The sequence below is a fragment of the Nycticebus coucang genome, chromosome 8, assembly GCF_027406575.1.
Source record: "Nycticebus coucang isolate mNycCou1 chromosome 8, mNycCou1.pri, whole genome shotgun sequence".
In the NCBI taxonomy this organism is placed as follows: domain Eukaryota; kingdom Metazoa; phylum Chordata; class Mammalia; order Primates; family Lorisidae; genus Nycticebus; species Nycticebus coucang.
Genome location: NC_069787.1, coordinates 37,437,349 through 37,456,375, shown reverse-complemented (window position 1 = coordinate 37,456,375; position 19,027 = coordinate 37,437,349). Strand labels below are relative to the sequence as shown.

At 41.5% G+C, this 19,027-nt stretch overlaps 1 protein-coding gene across 4 annotated transcripts in view; it reads left to right on the top strand.

The window, feature by feature from the left end:
• The window catches only part of PTPRG (protein tyrosine phosphatase receptor type G), a 773,199-nt gene that overhangs the window by 384,310 nt on the left and 369,862 nt on the right, over nt 1-19,027 (top strand). The window contains exon 1 of one of the 4 annotated variants that reach the window (XM_053598713.1): nt 121-145. The exons of the other annotated variants lie outside the window; for them this stretch is intronic. Coding sequence (XP_053454688.1) covers nt 133-145 — 13 coding nt within the window. The 5' untranslated portion in view covers nt 121-132. Of the gene's footprint in view, nt 1-120; nt 146-19,027 lie in introns of those variants that run through there. 4 annotated transcript variants of the gene reach the window in all.

Here is a 19,027-nt window from a genome sequence, read left to right as displayed (position 1 = left end):
GGCACTGTGCTAAGTATTGGCAGATAGTAGTGAGCAAGACAGGCATGGAGTTTACCATCCCTCAGTGAAGAAAACTGTGGAAGAAATAATTACTCGTGCTGGAAGTATTACAAAGATGAAAGGGAAGATTGAATGATGTGTGTGGGTAAGTGATTTAATGCGGTAGGCCAGGAGTTAGCAAAGTTTTTCTGAACAGGTCCAGACAGTAAATCATGTAGGCTTTGGGGGGCTGCAAGTCTCTGTTTTAACTACTCATCTGTGACATTTTAGTACAAAAATGTGAGCTGCTGTGGACTGAGTATGTTACCCCAAAATTTGTATGTTGAAGCCCTAATCCCCAAAGTGATATTTGGAAGTGGAGCCTTTGGGAGGTCACAAATCATGAGGGTGGAGCCCTCAGGAATTTAATTAGTGCCTTTATAAGGCAGGAGAGATAAGATCTTTCTTTCTCCCAAATGGGGATTGTGCAAGAAGCTGGCTGTCAGCAAGCCATGAAGTTTATGACATTAAGAATCCCTCTGAGCATGATGGCACCCTGATCTTGGACTTCCCAGCCTTCAGACGGTGAGAAATAAATTTCTGTTGTTTTAGCCACCCAATCATATGGCGTTTTGTCATAGCAGCCCAAGCTCACTAAGACATTAACCATAAACAGTCAGTAAACAAAAGAGCATGGCTTCTTCTCAGGAGAACTTTATTTACAGAAACAGATGATGGTGTGGGTTTGGCCTGTGGGCCAAGATGTCGACCCATGACCTTGGCTGTCTCTCTGCCCCCACTCTGTTGTTCTCTGCCTGTGCTCTTTAGTCTTCATCCTAGCCACCTTATGGATCTAAGGTGGCTTCCTTAGTCTGCTGTAACCCAGCCTCCAAAGCAAGAGCTTCGGGAGGAAGGAAGACAACTTTTCATCCCAGAAAGCCCAGCCAACTTCTCCTTAAAAACCACTGGCCAGAATTGGAGCACCTGCCTATCCCTAGACCTGGTCTGCCAGCTGAGACTAGGAGTCTAAGACTGGCTTGGCCCAGTCATTGACTCAGCCATTGGCTTGAGCACATTACTGTTCCAACAGAGCCACGGTGCCTTCAGTTATTAGAAAAAGGCAGGCTGTTGATGAAGTGTCCAACAGTGTTTCCATAGGATCATGGGCTCCTGGCTATCATAGCATGGTCCCCTGACCAACAGCATTACCTGCCAGCTTGTTAGAACTGCAGAACTCAGACCCCAACCAGAACTACTGAATCAGAATAAAATCTGCATTTTAACAAGATTACCCCAGAGATTCGCAGACACATTTAAGTTTGAGAAGTATTGGTTTAGAGAGGTCCATGAAGTCCACTTTAAGGAAATACAAGGTTAAACTGAGACTTGGTGAAGGAATAGACAAGAGGTTAGCAGTTCACCCTTGACTCCCACTCACATAACACCATTATAATTCTAGTTTGTAATGATATTCTAGATCAGAAGTCCTCAAACTACGGCCCGTGGGCCACGTGAGGCGGTGTGATTGTATTTGTTCCCATTTTGTTTTTTTACTTCAAAATAAGATATGTGCAGTGTGCATATCTTTGATCATAGTTTTTTTTTTTTAAACTACAGTCCAGCCCTCCAACCGTCTGAGGACTGTGAATTGGCCCCCTGTTTAAAAAGTTTGAGGACGCCGTTTCTAGATTGAATCCAAATCTTAGTATATTTTACTGTTTAGCGTTCAAAGTGGATCAGACTTACCTAGAGGACACTTCTCATTCCATTTCACCTCCAGCAAGTGTTCACAGTGTTATGAGGATGAAATTAAAAAAAAAAAAAAAAGAAAAACAAAGTCTCGGGGGGGGGGGTGTGAAAACAGAAGTTAGTATTTCTACCTGTATTATAGTGCGTACATGTGACACAGCATTTCTTGTCTTTATTTTGAAAATAATTTACTGTCATTTGTAACACACAGCTTTATGAGTGCATATGACTGTCGAATGTCGGAATTCTATTTCTGACTTTAGGAAACTCCCTAGTCAAGTAACCAAATTCCATTTCAGAATTCTGCTTCTATTTTTTATTCTATTCATTTGATCTTCTCCATCAGTAGGCATATTAGCTTCCAAAGCATGGAGGGCTATTTTTTTTCCTCTCTCCTAGTTGTATCTTCTGCTCAAAACACTAAGGAGTTCCCTGGAAATAAATGCCTGGCTAACTGGAAACATAATAACATTCAGGTCCCAGGTGACAGCTCTGTGTCTGCAGTCACCTTTGTGAGACATTCGAAGGCCAAGCTCTCCACTGCCCCTTGGAATTTCATTAACTGGTGTGCTGTTGTGAGCTAACTGTGGAAGAGGCCTATTGGAGACTATCCCTGCCAGCTGGGCAGGTTTCCCACTTGGCTGTTTGAGAATGGTTATATCCTGTACTGTGGAAACAGGATGGACTTGGCTGGGAGTGTCGGCCAGAAGCCCTCTATCCCATTTATGCGGACTTGCTGGCTGGGTTTTGAGAAGTGCATGATTTCATTTAGGAACTTGCTGTGGTTTGCTGCTAACGATCTGAGTCTGCAAAATCATGCCTTTTAAGCACGATTGGGATAAAATAACCCCAGGCTGTATTTGCTGTGGTTTGTCTATAAGGGTTAAAGGCTCACTGTAAGATTTTCCTGCTTTATAAGACTAAGGCCTGTTTGAAATTTGTGTTACTTTCATAGTTACTCTGATTAACTTCTTCCAGCAATAGTCATTTAGTGTTTAGTAGAAACTAGATAAATTTTGTCTGTAAAGATTTCATTAGTGTTTACGTAGTAAAGTTGGACGCCCTGTCCCAGTGAAGTGTACTTATGCTTAAAGAGGGGAAAGAAGGTGGCCGTGTTCAGGAACCCATCTGTAACTCAGACCTTCTGCCTGTCTCAGCCACCCAACTGGAAGAAGGAGAATTTCCGTGAAGTTGTGGGGAAAGATAAATTAGCCAGATGATGGATTACATACCATTCTTTTCTGCTATAAGGCACCTGAGGCATGAGGTTAAGTGACTCATATATAGTCACTTCATTTGTCACTGGGTGGATGAAGCAGAGAGTTGAGTGGCCTTCAAGCTCCCTCTGGTTACCCAGGCCTTGTTGGGTTTCTTTCCCTTTCCTTGTAGACTGGTAACATGCCTAAGAAACCGTGAAAGTTGTAAAATACAGCAGGCCTAGTCTCTCCTCCAGACTAAGGTGACCCTCCCAGGAGAGGCCATAAAACCCTGAGAGAATGCCAATGTACTTGCTAACTACACAGACCTTGGAATGTGACAATTTCCCATCTCCAGTGAATGTAGGATGAAAATTCATTTTCTGCATCTATTTTATTATTTTATTACCAAGTCTATTTTTTAAAGTCCCCTACTCTCTATTTGGAAGATCAAATTCCTTGAATTTACTAAAAGAAAAATCATAGCCATTGTCAGACTCCATGAGGGAAGGATTTATTCATCTTTCAGGAATGGGGCTCATATTTTCTAGAACAAGTTGCTGATGTTTATGAGCTTTTAAATTATAGGATGGTGTTAGGGAGTCTCCATAAAACGAAAGCTTTTATACTTCACCAGAATGTAACTAAGAAGACAGACACACGGGTGGTTTACCCTTTTTGTCTTCATTCTTACTTTTATTGCTTTTTTAAGAAGTTTTAGATTCTAATTTCTAAAGATATCAGAGATAAGGAGAGGATGGAAAATGTCTTCTCTCTTTTCAGTCTTGATCTATTTATAGAAAGGTTATCAGCTATATCGCGGCAGCTATAGATATAATAAAAGGTCATTTCATTATAACACAGTTGAACAGAGTGGTACAGTAGTTCTCAAGCACAGGTGATTTTTCTCTTCTCCTATTCCACATTTGGCAGTGTCTGGAGACATTCTGGGTTGTCACAATGGGAGGATATTGCTACTGGCCTCCAGTGGACAGAGGCTAGGATGCTGCTAAACGTCCTGAGATACACAGAATATTGTATTCCACAACAAAGGAATATTCCACCCAAAATGAGAAAAACACTGAAGGAGCATCACCAAGACCAAATGTTGGCAGTGCCTGTGGCTCAGAGGAGTAGGCACTGACCCCATATGCCAGAGGTGGCGGGTTCAAACCCAGCCTGGCCAGAAACTGCAAAAAAAAAAACAACAAGACCAAATGTTCTGCCTTGAGGTTTTGGTATTTCATGTGACACTTAACATTACCAAAAACATGTCACAAATGTATCAGCCACTTAGCACACGTATAAAGCTTTGTTTTTCCAAAATAGCAAATGTGGGCGGCACCTGTGGCTCAGTCGATAAGGTGCCAGCCCCATATACCAAGGGCGGCGGGTTCAAACCCAGCCCCGGCCGAACTGCAACAACAACAACAACAAAAATAGTCGGGCGTTGTGGCGGGCGCCTGTAGTCCCAGCTACTTGGAAGGCCGAGGCAGGCGAATCGCCTAAGCCCAGGAGTTGGAGGTTGCTGTGAGCTGTGTGATGCCATGGCACTCTACCGAGGGCCATAAAGTGAAACTCTGTCTCTACAAAAAAAAAAAAAAAATAGCAAATGTGAGACGTCTAAGCCACATCGTTTCTGGGAGGCTTTCTTTTCTGGGAAGGAGAAGGAGGTATTTTTTCCCCGTTATTAAACTCCCATTTACTGAAGAATTATGTTTAAATTTGAAAAAATTTACATTGCTTTTATAAGATTATTTCTTTAATGGTCACTGTCTTTTAATCCAGTGATTTTTCAAATGACCCCATATGTAGTATGAAAGTTCCTTTCCTAGATTGGAACTCAACCTTCACTGGTAAGAATAGCCCCTACTGGTTCTGTCTGCTTCCTATGGGAAAAGCCCTTTCCTGGAGCCAAATTGTCCATTGGATGTGAGTTTTTCATTGTGGGTCACTGCCCAAAAAAGTGATAAATTAAATTGTTAAGCTCATTTTAGAAGTGACCTGAGATTAACAGAAGTATGTGTGAAAAATGAAGCAGGGTTTTGAAGGAGACCCGTGTGGGCATCCCACAGGACAGTGCAGATACCCACTCCTGCTCAAGCCTGATGGGTGCAGCAGTTGTGGAGCAGGAGCCAGCAGGGGGTTCTTTGCAACATGACGGCCCCCTTTTGTACTAGAACTGCATTGAAGTTTTCATGTACTTGGGTTCAGCTTCTTTGTTTTCTTTTGTATCATATGAATACACAGACATATTTGTCTTTGTTTTCTTTTGTATCATATGAATACACAGTCATGGATACCAGTTTAGACTAAATAAAGGGCATTAAAGTATCAGTAATGAAACATCTGATTTTAATTAAAGTTATTAATAATGTTGATTCTTGCCCTGGGTTCTTGGATATTGACATACCTAATGGTACAGTAACAGAGAATGAAGTTTTTTTTTTTTACTCCTACAAATTGCTTTTAAATTCTCAGAGATCTGGTTGACAATTGCCAGTATAAGTATTTATAGCGAAAGATAAAGATGGAGCTACCTACACTGTATCTATAAATAAATCTGTACATACAGAATTCGACGATGACAGCCATCTTGCCTGTGTCAGCTATGTGTGTTTTTCGGAGCATTTGAATACAGAAGATTCCTATTTATAGAAATTGTTCTATGTATTTTATGTGGCTTTTTACCTTCAAGGGTGCCTTTGAAAGACATTTCAACCCAGGGACACCAGAGAGATAGTTGCCAACAAATTCTGTCTGGAGGACTGCTGGTAATTTCCTGGAGATCAGAGCTGTGGCCCCCTCTGTCTTTTTCGGGGGCGTGTTGAGGGCCTCACAGCACACGCATGATCTCATCGATTCACTTGCAGGTGCACGACTAGCTCTTACGTGTTACCTCTTATTTTGACTTACTATGAGCAACTGTTTTCTCCATCTGCCAGTTAGAGACAAATTACAAGCAGGCAAGGATGGAGAATACTGAAAAGGTGTGTGGAAAACACAAGACCTCAAAGCTCTGAGTATACAGTAGTAGCCTGCGGTTATTTCTTGCAGAGCCAAGTATCATCATGGGCTGTATCTGTGAGTGCTTTAATGTACATTAAACTTACAGTTTAAAAAAGGGTACTGGTCATAGTGCTGTGGCACCACTACAGGAGTTATTTAGAGGAAGCACGGCCTCTACTTCCTTGCTTAGCGGGGCCCACAGCCCTCTCCTGCCTGGTGGGCCCGCGGCTGGGCTCTTGCTGGCCTTCCCGGCTTGGTTTTCCTTAAGAAGGCTTCAGTGTCGCTCACTGCTGTGCCACATTGCTCTGGCCTGATCTGCCTTTTGGTTCTCTGCTCCCTGTGTCTGGAAGGCTCTGGAAGTGCTGCGCTCATTCTCCCCCTCAGCATTTCTACTTGAAAGTTCATTCCTCGTTGTGGCTAACTCCTAGTGACTCTGGCAGACTTCTGGCTCCTTTAGGATTGTTCTCTCTGTTCTTAACCCCCCCACCCATGTAATAAGCACTCAATAAGTATACGTTGACTGAATTAATAAATTTGGGGTGTAAGTTAATTAAAGGAGTAGACATTTTTCTAGAATCCTGCTTGACAGTATTTGGTAAAATAGAATCTTGCTTGGCACAGACACATTGCTCCTCTATTTCATTTTATGCTGCAGGTGGTGGCATGTCCACAATCCTTTTAGGTACTTGTGTTGCTAAGTTGTGGCCACATCACCCTCTCTGCTACCTCCAGAGTTAAGCTAAACTCACTGGCTGTTTTGGAAAAGCATTGTGTGTGCCTGGCTCAGACATAAGTCAGAACCTCTGTCTCCTCTTGCAGCTGCCATCCCACCCCTCTCAGACCTTGCTGTATCCTCTCTCTCCGCCCAGAGACTGGTGTTTTAACACATGAACTGTCATGTGAGTTGTATTTAACTAATGCTAGTTTTGAGCCCCTGGCCTTGTGAAGCATATATAACTCATAGGTCAAGTGGCCCTGAGGAGACATTGTTTTTTTAGCAGTGAGTGTGTTAACGATACAGCCTGATTAGATCTTTTGAGGAGAGTCAAACTGACAATGGAGTCAATGCTGTTTACCTTCTGGTGTCTGAAGGAAAAAGGAACATCCTCCCCACCCCTTCACCTCCCCTCACAAAAAGAATGCCAATAGATTGTTCAGGAATGATGATCTTATTGTCATTTGCAAGGCCTAATCCAAGCGATTTGTTGGGCGGATTTTATAACAAACTCACCTTTAACAACAACTTGTTCCTGTTCTTTTTTTTTTTTTTTTTTTTTTGTGACAGAGTCTAACTTGGTGCTGTAGCGTCTTAGCTCACAGCAACCTCAAACTCTTGGGCTCAAGCAATCCTCTTGCCTCAGCCTCCCAAGTAGCTGAGACTACAGGCACCTGCCATAATGCCCTGCTGGTTACTTTAGAGATGAGGTCGGGCTGGTCTTGAACTTGTGAGCTCAAGCAATCTACCCCTCTTGGCCTCCCAGAGTGCTAGGATTACAGGTGTGAGCCACTGCTCCTGGCCTTGGTACTCCTGTTCTTATCTCAAATTAGACCTTTCGGCCTAAAGTTCTTCTATGTTGTCTTCCTTGTGAGCTGGCAACATTTATTGATTTATTGTACCCCTAAATATAGCATTTATTCGTTGTTTGTATTTTACCCGTTTTAAACATATTTTTTGCTATTTAAAACATGGGCCTTGCTAAAAAATATTTTCCCCCACTAAAATCTCTTTGCTTCTTTTTAAATAAGTCATATACACATAGATCACGAATACATTTATGCATATGTGGGGTACAATGTGTTGATTTATTTTTTATACAATCTGACATGCTTACATCAAACCAATCAGAATAGCTTTTGTCTCATTTACTTGATTATTGCGTTAAGACATTTGAAAACAAATAAGCTCACATTTACTGTCCGGGTCGGTTACATATGTGCTGCTAAGGATGTGTCAGATGGGGTTTACACAGGCAGGACTGACTTTCGCCTTTCTTAAGCCAATAGTTAGTTGGTAAAGCTTTGCTAGCCTGAGAGCTGCATCTTGGGACTAGATGTTGCATAGATTCTCGAAACAGTGAACTGTGTGGAATTATCTCAGTGTGGGAATTGGTGTTGAACACAGTAGACCATAAAATTCCATTTTATTTCTGTTGCATAAACATAGGATCACAAATAGCGTGATTATTTCTGGCAGCCTCAGGCGTCTTAGCTAGGAGGAAGATGTAGGAGAATATGAATACTTTAAATATATTTATAAGCTTCCCCACATGAGCTGACCAAGTGCTTTGGGCCCTAGCCTTTAAAAGGGTCAAATATAATGACATCTAATCCTGCCATTTGCTGAATTCTTACTGTGTGCAAGGCACTGTTTTTATGATTTCATTTATGTTATCACAGCTAGACTTTAAGCCAACATTGTAGTGTTTTGTGTTCTCACTTTACAGCCGAGGGAATGGAGACTAAGGGGGCATGAGACTGGGCACAGCTGAACAGCACGGGAAAGAAGTGGGCCTGGAGCCCTTATCTTTTGACCTCAAAACTTGCAACTGCCTGCACAGAAATCTCTGTCACAGAGGCAGAAACAATTCACTTCTTTTACCATTTCTTTGATCTGGATTGGCTTTCCTGGGGGATTTCTCAGGCACCAAGGGCTTGGGTTGTCTGCTTTGTCTCAGGATCCCCTGGGAGGCAGGTGGTGGTGCTGAGGCACCACCAGGAAGGCTAATCTTGACAAAGACGAGCACAAGAAAAAAGGTAACAACCCCTTGGGCAGCAGCTGTGGCTCAGTGGGTATGATGCCAGCTCCATATACTGAGGGAGGCAGATTCAAACCTGACCCTGGCCAAACTGCAACAAAAAAAAGCTGGGCATTGTGGTGGGAGCCTGAGGCAAGAGAATCTCTTGAGCCCAAGAATCTGATGTTGCTGTGACCTATGATGCCAGTGAGACTTTGTCTCTAAAAAAAAAAAGTTAACAACCCCCCTGTTTGCAACTTTACTTTTAGTTAAAGAAACTAGCCTCCAGAATGGTTGAGTTGGCCGTCTGGAGAGGAACTGCCAATTAGGAAACCCATATGGGTAAGAATTTGTGGTCAGAGAAGCAAAACTGTTTGAGCTCAGCCTCTGCTGCTATCCTATGATTTGCACATCTCCCCCCTCCCCCCAAGCACATGTCTATAGGAGCTGGTCAGGGATTATTAATAAGCAAAACAGGGAAGGCATAGGGTAGTAGGGAATGATGGAGCCGGATCTACATGGAAGGGGGAAGAAGGGTGCATTTTCTCTTCACCTGAAGGTTAAGAAAGTTAACAGTCACAAAATCCAAAGGACATGGTGGCCCAGGTGATGCTGAGTTTTGTTTGGGTCTGCGCCTTCTGCAGTTAGCGTGGTAGGTCTGTGACAGCAGACACCATGTCTTTTTTTGTTCTTAACTGCTAATTGTACTTGGTACCTGATGGGCACTCTTTAAATATGTTCTGAATGAACGAATCCGTGTCAGCCTCAGTTTCCTTCATGTATAAAATAGCTATGATAACAGTTCACAGATAAAGGGATAAAATGAGATTCTTCGCAAAGTATACTTTGCACATAGTATCTGGTGAGTGTAAGTGGTGACAGCGGTGTTGGCTGTTGATGTTTCCACTGATCAATTCATTGATTATTACCATGTCCCTCCTTCCTGCTTTACTCAGAAGCAGTCAACTTAAAGACCTAAGACCACTGAGGTGTGACTCACGTTGACTATGGGGCTCTTCCCTTCCCTGCTCTGCAGTCCTGCTGTTTCCCTACATTTTCTAAAGTGGGTTTTAGACTGTGTATCTCACCAGTAGCCATAGGAAATGATGAGATAATCTAACAGATTTCTGCCTTGTCTCCTCAATGATACCAGCTTTTTCCTTCTTTGGCATTTATATCAAACATATAATCAGTAGATCCGCTAGTTTGAAAATAGTCTCCGCTGCAGAAATTCACCGCATTAGATATCTGTGCCATCAAGTCCAGGGAAAGCAAATTTCCTCTCTGCAAGGGAGCCACACGTGGGTCAGGCTAGGCTCAGGCTTTCACTCTTGCACCTATGTTTTCATTTTGAATATTTTATGGGCTCAAAGATGCCGTCACAATTTCCTTGCTTTCTAAGAACATTTAGCTTGTTCTACTGGGTGTTTAGATTTCAGTGGCAGGGGGATGTGCGTTCTAGCTAGAACAAACAAGAGGTGTCAGTCATAAGCACAACTCTCATCATATTACATTTGATATATGCATATATATACAAATAAATGTATATGTAGTTTTAAAAATATATGCGTTAGAATCAGAATCACTGATACAGCATATTCTGATGACTGTCAGAATGCCTTAGGAGATGAATACTTAAGTAACACTCAGAGTGGATTATATTCCTGCATGTGCTCGAAAACTTGGGTTTTCTAATATTGACTCTGCCATTCAGAAAATCAAAATAACTTTTCGAGGCATGTGTATTTGGAATCCCATTCATCTTCTGTAATGATAGTCTAGGTAACATTGGTTTAAACAATTTGGCAAATTGTGTTCTTACGTAATAGTCTGTACTTGGGCAATATAGGGCTCATAGGTGACCCTGTCAGAGGTCCAAACTACTCCTGTCTTATAACTCTGTCATCTGTTACCCATCTCGTTATCTCAGCTGGAAGGCACAAAGTATAGGGCATATCCTATTCTCTTTATGAGCATGTCCTGACCCTCCCTGAATCCTCTCTCCCTCCCCCCGCAACCCCCCTCCCCCCCACTGTGTTGTCCTGTTGGTCAGAATTTTTTCACATGTGCATACCTAGCTGCACGGGAATCTGGGAAATGTAGTCTTGACCTTGGGTGGCCATGACCCCAGGTAAAACTGGGAGTTTTTGTTATTCATTTTGTTCAAATAAGTTGACATATTCCATGTATAATCTTCTCCTCATGGGACGTCTTTTTGTCCTATTTAGTGCCATGTCCCCTGCCTGACACATCATTGATGCATAGAATGTGTGGCTTAATTGAATGAATAAAACTGAACCCATCTCGGGCGGCGCCTGTGGCTCAGTGAGTAGGGCGCCGGCCCCATATGCCGAGGGTGGCGGGTTCAAACCCAGCCCCGGCCAAACTGCAACAAAAAAAAAAAATAGCCGTGCGTTGTGGTGGGCGCCTGTAGTCCCAGCTGCTTGGGAGGCTGAGGCAAGAGAATCGCGTAAGCCCAAGAGTTAGAGGTTGCTGTGAGCCGTGTGACGCCACAGCACTCTACCCGAGGGCAGTACAGTGAGACTCTGTCTCCACAAAAAAAAAAAAAAAAAAAACTGAACCCATCTCATCTGTGGAACTTCATGAGTGTGGAGTTCTTAGAAACTCCTTGTCACCTCCCTCTCATGCTGTTGAGTACATTCCAGGGGTTTATAGGTAACCTCTTCCCCTTGCTCACGTACTCTTTACTTGGTCTTACGTTGGCTGCCATGTGTAGTTCCCACTCACTACACCAGACCCAGCACCCACATTCCCTCTTACTGTTGTGCATTTTTCATAGCCCGAGGCCCTTCCCCCATCCTTGTCTCTCACCTTCAAACACATTCCAGTTTGCTCATTTCTTCTTTAAAAGTGTGATCTACAGAGTGGAGCACAGCTTCTCAGTTTTGCAAGTAACAGATGGACAGAGCGTGTCTTGTTTCCTGTGCTTTTGATGGACACCCTGTCTTCTCCAAACCCTTGCCGGCAGCTTCTTTCTTTGTGGCACAGAGAGAGGCAAAGAAATGCACGTGCACACACATGGCCACCCACATACCCCACTCCACCAAGAATACACATTAAATAAACTTCAGAGCAAGTGGATCCTTCTTTAGAACCTGGAAGAAAACCACTTAGGCAAGTAAGGGTGGGGATCCTGCAGCCTCCAGGCCGAATGCTGCCTTCTGGCTCCCTGAGTACAGCCTTTTGACCAAATCCAAATTTTAAAGAACAAATACTATTAAACAGGGAATTGTTCTGTAAAGTGTAGGTTTGGTCAAGGGGCTGCACTTGGGGATCTGGAGAGCTGCTTGTGACCTTGAGGCCGCAGATTCCTCACCCCCGCACACATGATACATTTTGTACCACTGTTATTGTGCTAGTGCCCATTTAACCACTGACTTTGCTGCTGATTTAATGGTTTTTTTTGTTTTTTTTGGTCTTATTCTCATTCTTAGAATCCCTTAATCTTTTTTTTTATGTTACCCTTTCTATATCTTTTCAAGATGTCTCAATTCCAGAAGGCACTTTGTATATTATGTGTGTATATTAAAATGATATTAATATTAGCCACTCTGACTTAACTTTTGTCTTGGACATTGTTCTGTGTACTGCATGTAGAATATTTAATTTAATAACTGCTATGGTTTGAAGATGGTGTCCCCTCCAAAATTCAAGTTGAGACTTAACCCCTAATGCAATAGTAAAAAGTGATGTGGCCTTGGGTGGAGATTTGCTCTTGAGTGCAGATTTGGTCTTGAGTGCTTTCCTCTCATGAATGGGATTAGCACCCTGATGAGGAGGATCAAAGTTGAAGGAAGTACTGTCTTGCCCTTCTGTGCCTTCCACTGTGTGAAGACGCAGCGTCCCTCTCTGGCAGCAGATGCAGCAAAAGGTGCCATCTGGGAAGGAGACAGCAGCTCTCGCCAGACACCAGTCATGCTAGTGCCCTGATCATGGACTTCCCGACCTACGAAATCATGAGGCATAGATTTATAAACTACTGAGTTTTAGGTATTTTGTTATAGCAGTGCAAATAGATGAAGACAATAACCTGCAGGGTGGGTACCATTTCCAGCCCCTTTAAAAAGCCCGAGGCTAGGAAGGCAAGTACCTTGCCCAAGAATTCTTTTCAAAGATGAGTTCGTAACAGGTGGTCTATTTCCAGAGCTCATGCTCTTTGAGCAATCATTGAGCTTAGCTGTAATCACCTGTGACTTGGAAGCTTGACTTTGACCAGGGGGAGCCATGGCTATTCATCATGGTTTACTATGCATTAAATAAATGAAAGCCAGAACACTGTCACAGAACTCCCTGTCACCTCTTTCACACACGCCAGCCAAAACAGAGCTGTACCCAGTCTGCTGGAGATAAACAAGTGGGGGCCGGAGTGGGAGCTCTGTGTTGAGAGGGGCTGATTCTACTGCATATATGGAGCATGCCATTTTGCCTTTTCTTCACATGTTTGCTGCAAAGTGGGGATGAGCTCATTGGAGTTCTTCCTGATACTGCGACGTCTTGGGTTATAACATCTCAGAGCCTTACGTTCTAGATGTGGAAACTGCATGTTATTTATAGCTGGCACATGAAGAGAATTACCTGAAGCCATAATAGAGAAGGAATACCTTCTGTAGTTTCAACTTGATCAAAAACCACCACCGCAAAAACATGCTCTTATAAAAGCCCTAGGAGAGGAGCAGGGTGTTTGGCTTAGAAGCGAAACTTGGTCCTTGAAGAAGTTCAGAAAAGTGAGTGATGTGCACTGAAGAGATGCTTTTAATCCTCACAGGGATCTTGCAAATCAAATGACCAGGCAGACAAGGCTTTCTTTTGTGACATCCTTAGGAGATGCTGTGAACTAAAACAGGAACCATCTTGTCTAAATATAGTGTGCCCCATCATTTAGATGAGATGTAGAATCAAAAGAATTGCTCAGAATATCTGGTTGTTAAGTCTTTCCTTGAAAGATGCAAGCCTTGGAGGAGACCTAACCTGTCTGAGGGACTGCTTTCTGGAGAGTCAGTCGAGGCAAGTAAAGTGACTGAATATGCCCACCCGATTTAGCTTCCCTGCCAGTTCTTTTAATGTGAGAATTGTTGGTCACTTCTGTTTGACCCTGGCTGCTTCGTGGTTGCAAACTGTGCTTTTGAAGTGAGCTTCAAGGTGCTATTTCACATCCTGGATGTAATAAGTTGCAGTCCTCCCATAAACTAAACCCAGATTCCCTGCCAGCCCCATCGCTAGACATTGCTCATCAGATCCAGAGTCTTAGAAGCCGTTTGAAACATACTTATCCGCATTGAGAATTTGAAGCTGGTTGTATTTTCATTATTCAGATCAACTGCTTAAAAATGTAAAAACAACTTGCCCTTGGTGAAGGCAGCTGAGGCTGTCACACTTTATAAGTTCTCTGTTCTTTTCTTTGAGGCCTAGAAACTTGGAAACATTTTCACAGCTTCTTGCTTATTTTAGAGTCAAGAAACATGCAGCAGAGCGATCACATTTTTAGATTTATAACAGGTGACGGCAAAAGGAGAACATTGTGCTCATCGAATTGCTGGTGCCACTTCCAACTCCCAGCTTCAGTATATTTATTAACATCTTTTGAGTAAAGTCTTAAAATTATCTATTAAGTACAATTTTTCACCCCTTCTGACAGATTACTAGTGCTGCCAAGAAGCTTTTAAGCTGTAAATGAAAAGGAAAAACAAGCCTGCATTTGATCTTGGGACTTTTCTTTTTTTTTCTTCTTCAGTGAATTATCTTAGAATAGAATTTTGCCATGAGTGCTTTTCATTGGAATTTTAAACCATAATACCACCTTTTCCTTCTGTCTGGACTCAAGGTTTCCCACTGTTCTAAGACTGCATTTGAAGTTATCCATCTTATCTTAGTAAAGGTTTTAAAAATACTCTTCCTTTTTATTTAAATTTCATTTCTCTGTAGTTAACTAAATCTGAATGACTCATTTTATCAAAGCTTTAATATGTATTTTTTTTCTGGACATCTTATCATTTCTTTCCCTTTTCCCTTTTACTTTTTACATTTAAACATTTTCCATATTTGGCCGGATAACCACTTGATATGGGTATATAAACTTTTTTGTATAAACATAAGCTCTGAAAATGGATTTTAAGAAAGCATTTGCACCATCTTATCCTGCAAATTAGAAACTTTCTGATCTGGAAAAGGACTTTTGGTATGCCTCATATATTTCCCTGGAGTTTTATGTAAATTGAAATTTATTGTGAATCAAATCCAATTTTAGCTGTTCTTGAGGAATCTGTAAATGCCAGTAGAGAAAGGAAATTGATTTAATATTCAGCACTCTGACGAATACCACCATGTTGGAAATGTGCAATTGTTTCATCTTATGTTAGTTAGTTTTCCTTATAGCCTTTCAGAAATGCCTGCTAATGAAAGCTGTGTTACGAATTACTTTGTTAGGGTGTGGTCAGTTGAAATATTTGCTATTGCTCTGTATCTTATACAAAGTCTAAACTTTAAGCCTTATAAACTGAGTCTAAAATGGAAAATGGTAATTTTCATTATAGTTGTCCCCTTTTCTGGGAGAAATTAGCGGGTAGATCTTCTAGAATGAGAAGCAGCCTTAGTGTTGCTTAACATTTTCATCATTCACTATTCAGGTATAATTGGTTTCCAGATTTTTGCTTTGGGGGATGAAAACTTTTGTAAGGCTATTAATTTCCATTATAATTAATATAAAAATTGATCTTTATCTCTGAATAGAAAAGTAGATTTAGACATCAATAATATTTGCTTGAAATGGCCTGCTGCAGTTCTGTATAAATGTGTTATTTCATTTATAATAGGTAGAGATTACTGATGCCACTGGGAAAACAGGGAGAACACCCTTTCTTCTCACATGGGTTTTATAAGAACATGTTTTTTGTGGTGGTGGTTTTTGATAAAGCTAAAACTACAGAAGGTATTCTTTCTCGATTCATGTGTCAGCTCTTCACAGTGAGGAGGAACTCACCAGTGGTTTTTTGTTTTGTTTTTCTGAGAGTCTCACTCTGTTGTCCTGGATAGAGTGGTGTGGTCTCCTACCTAATGGCAACCTCAGACTCCTGGGCTCAAGTGATCCTCTTGCCCCGCCTCCTAAGTAGCTGGGACTACAGATGCCTGCCATGGTGCCAGGCTGGTTTTTCTATTTTTAGTAGAGATGGGGTCTCAATTTTGCTCAGGCTGGTTTTGAACTCCTGAGCTCAGAGGATCCACCCATCTCAGCATCCCAGAATGCTGGGATTAGAGGCATGAGCCACCACGCCTGGCAAGAACTCATCATTTTGACAATTAATTCGATCCTGTTCAGATTGGACCAAACTGGTAGTCACACTTACAGTGTACTTGAAAGCAGTTTTTGCACAAATTAAGGAAACTTAAAAAAAAAAAAAAAAACCCTATTCTGATAAAAAATGACTCTATATTTACTCACATGAGGATTACAAAGTTCAGTGGAATAACTTGGCAAGAATTGCCCCTAAGCAGGCCTCAAACAAGCTCTTGGCCTCCCATAAGTTTAAAAAGAGGATGCTGGCTGGTCGTGGCAGCTCACACCTTTAGTCCTAGCACTCGGAAAGCCTAAGGCAGGTGGATTGCCTGAGCTCAGGAGTTTGGGAGCCTCCTGAGCAAGAACGACACCCCATCTGTAAAAAAAATAGCTAGGTGTTGTCACAGTTATCTGTAGTCCCAGCTACTCAGGAAGCTGAGGCAAGAGGCTCACTTGAGTTTGAGATTGCTGTGAGCTATGATGCCATGGTGCACTAGTACAGGTGACAAAGTAAGACTGTGTCCCTAAATAAATAAAAAGGGGATGCTTACACAGCCTAATTGAGAGTAAGCAGGCTTAGAGCTTATAAAAACTCATGATGGAACCTAAAGAAAGGTCAATGCTTACTATGATTGCAATGTGAAGATATATTGCTGAGTCTATTGTTATAGGAAGATACTGGGGAAATACTCAGAAATTGCCTAACATTTTATAAGGTTGATTGAGGTTTAGCCGCATGGAAGAGGGTGCCACATTTTGGATAAGATAGCCCATACTCTGCTTCTGAAATGGTGGGCTTCTCATTTTTAATAACAGCACATGAAATAGTTTGAGAGTCACGTTCAGTTTTGTTCTCCTGCTTTGATCCAAACGGCCCAATAAAATGCTTCATTATATTAAAGATTATTTAAAAAATAATCACCTATTTTACAAAGCTAAATGGAAAACTTCATCTTGCCCTTTGACGAAGAGATGGGGTTTCTGTTCGCAGACCTGCCTGTGCAGTTGCATTTGTTGCGTCCTGACCATAATGGATTTGCTGGTGTCCACCCAAGTTTCATGGAGAGAAAGCTTAGAAGAAAATTCTGTATAATTTTTGAATTGAGAGAAAAGAAGTCTCGAATGGGCCTATGTCTGGGTTTTATTACTAATTTGTTTTTGATGTATTTGCATTACTTAATTTCTCTGTACCTTCTTTAACTTGAAAAGGGAAACATCATTTTCTAGGAAAACATCCAGTAAATAATCAGTCTGTTGATAGGTCATGCACCAGTTGCAAAGGTCATGTGTGAATGAATGCAATTAGAACATGCAATCTCATAACTGTGTGAACACTCTGCAAGAAGGGTTTTTTACTTTTATTTATTTATTTATTTTAATTTTAACTTTACCAACTGCTGGTTTCTGCCCTAATGGTCTCTGCATCTGATCTGGCATGTCCTCTTGTGTGTCTTGTGATGATTTCTGGTTTTGTTCTCTTGATAGGATTATACATCTCCTTAAGGAGAGGACCAGATTTTACTCTGGTTTTTTTATAAATTCCTATGGATTCAATAGGTGCTTATTATATGATGGTCAGACAGACATGATCTGATGGAAGAAATCCTTTACTTGGCATCAGACAGATTAGCATTCTGATCCCAATTCCAGCCAGTACTTGCTGGATCTCCTTGAGCAAATTAACATGTAGCACTTCACATTCTTTTTTAGGCATAAGATAGGAAAAAAAGCCATCTCCCAAACTTGAGTGGATGGAAGATAATAGTCAACTGTGTACCTATGATAACTGTCATATTGTCACAATAATGCAAGAACCAGTTTCTTGCAGTTGCCAGACATGTTTCATTCATGTAAAGGGCTTAGCCCAATGTCTGAAATATGTGACTTTCATCATTAAGATTTTCTGTAGGGGGTAATTGCAAAGGGCCAGATGATCACTTAAGAGGCCAGTGGTTATTTGGTGCATGTAAAATAGGACTTCATACTGAATTAACCACTTAAATTTTATCAATAACTTCCCTTCTTCTTCTATTTTTATTCTTTTGGCTTTAAAAGGATTTTTCAAATTGGCCATCTTCGTTGTATATGGTTCTTACATAGTTTGACTCATTTTGTTGGCTTAAACTTTGTTTTTAAAAAAATGTTTGATGTGCTAACCAACATATAAAAACAGATCTTTTTTTCTTAAAAAGTAGGAACACTTTAAATGTGACAGGAATTAGCCAGATGAGTGTTGAGGCTGTTACCTTTACCTGGACACTTTTTTCCAGGCTGTCGTCCTTAGAGTCAGAGTCCAGATGCCATTTGCCATTCATTTGTCATCACACATTTGTTGTTTTTCCAACAACAGAGTTTGGAAATACCTGTGTGTGTGTGTGTATTTTTTTTTTAATTTATTTACCTATTAAATAAGGAAAAACACAAAGTGGACCAGGAACATAGTATTTCTCATGACTCAAGTCACTCTTATAAGTTTACTTTACGGCCCTTTTTGTCATTTTTCCCTCATTATTATTAGATCAGATTCAGGCTCAGCAAATACTTATTCTCCACTTTATGCTAAGAACTATGCTAGGTACATTTCAATATCTCACTGAATTCTCTCAACTAGTATTTGAGACAGATGATGATGATCATCATTTCAATCTTTTTTTTTTTTTTTTTTTTTGCAGTTTTTGGTCAGGGCTGGGTTTGAACCTGCCACCTGTGGCATATGGGGCTGGCACCCTACTCCTTTAAGCCACAGGTGCCGCTCATGATCATTTCAATCTTGTAAGAGATGAAGAAACTCAGGAGAGGTTTGAGAACTCACTTCAAGTTACACAGCTAGTAACCAGAAGAGAGAGGCTTTAAATCCAGATCTGGGCTGGGCACTGTGTCTCACACCTGTAATCCTAACACTCTGGGAGGCCGAGGCCAAAGGGTCATTGGAAAATAGATGTTCGAGACCAGCTGGAGGAAAGTGAAACCCCCATCTCTACTAAAAATAGAAAAATTGTCCAGGCTTGGTACTCAGGAGGATTGTTTAAGCCCAGTAGTGTGAGGTTTCTGTGAGTGAGGCTGATACC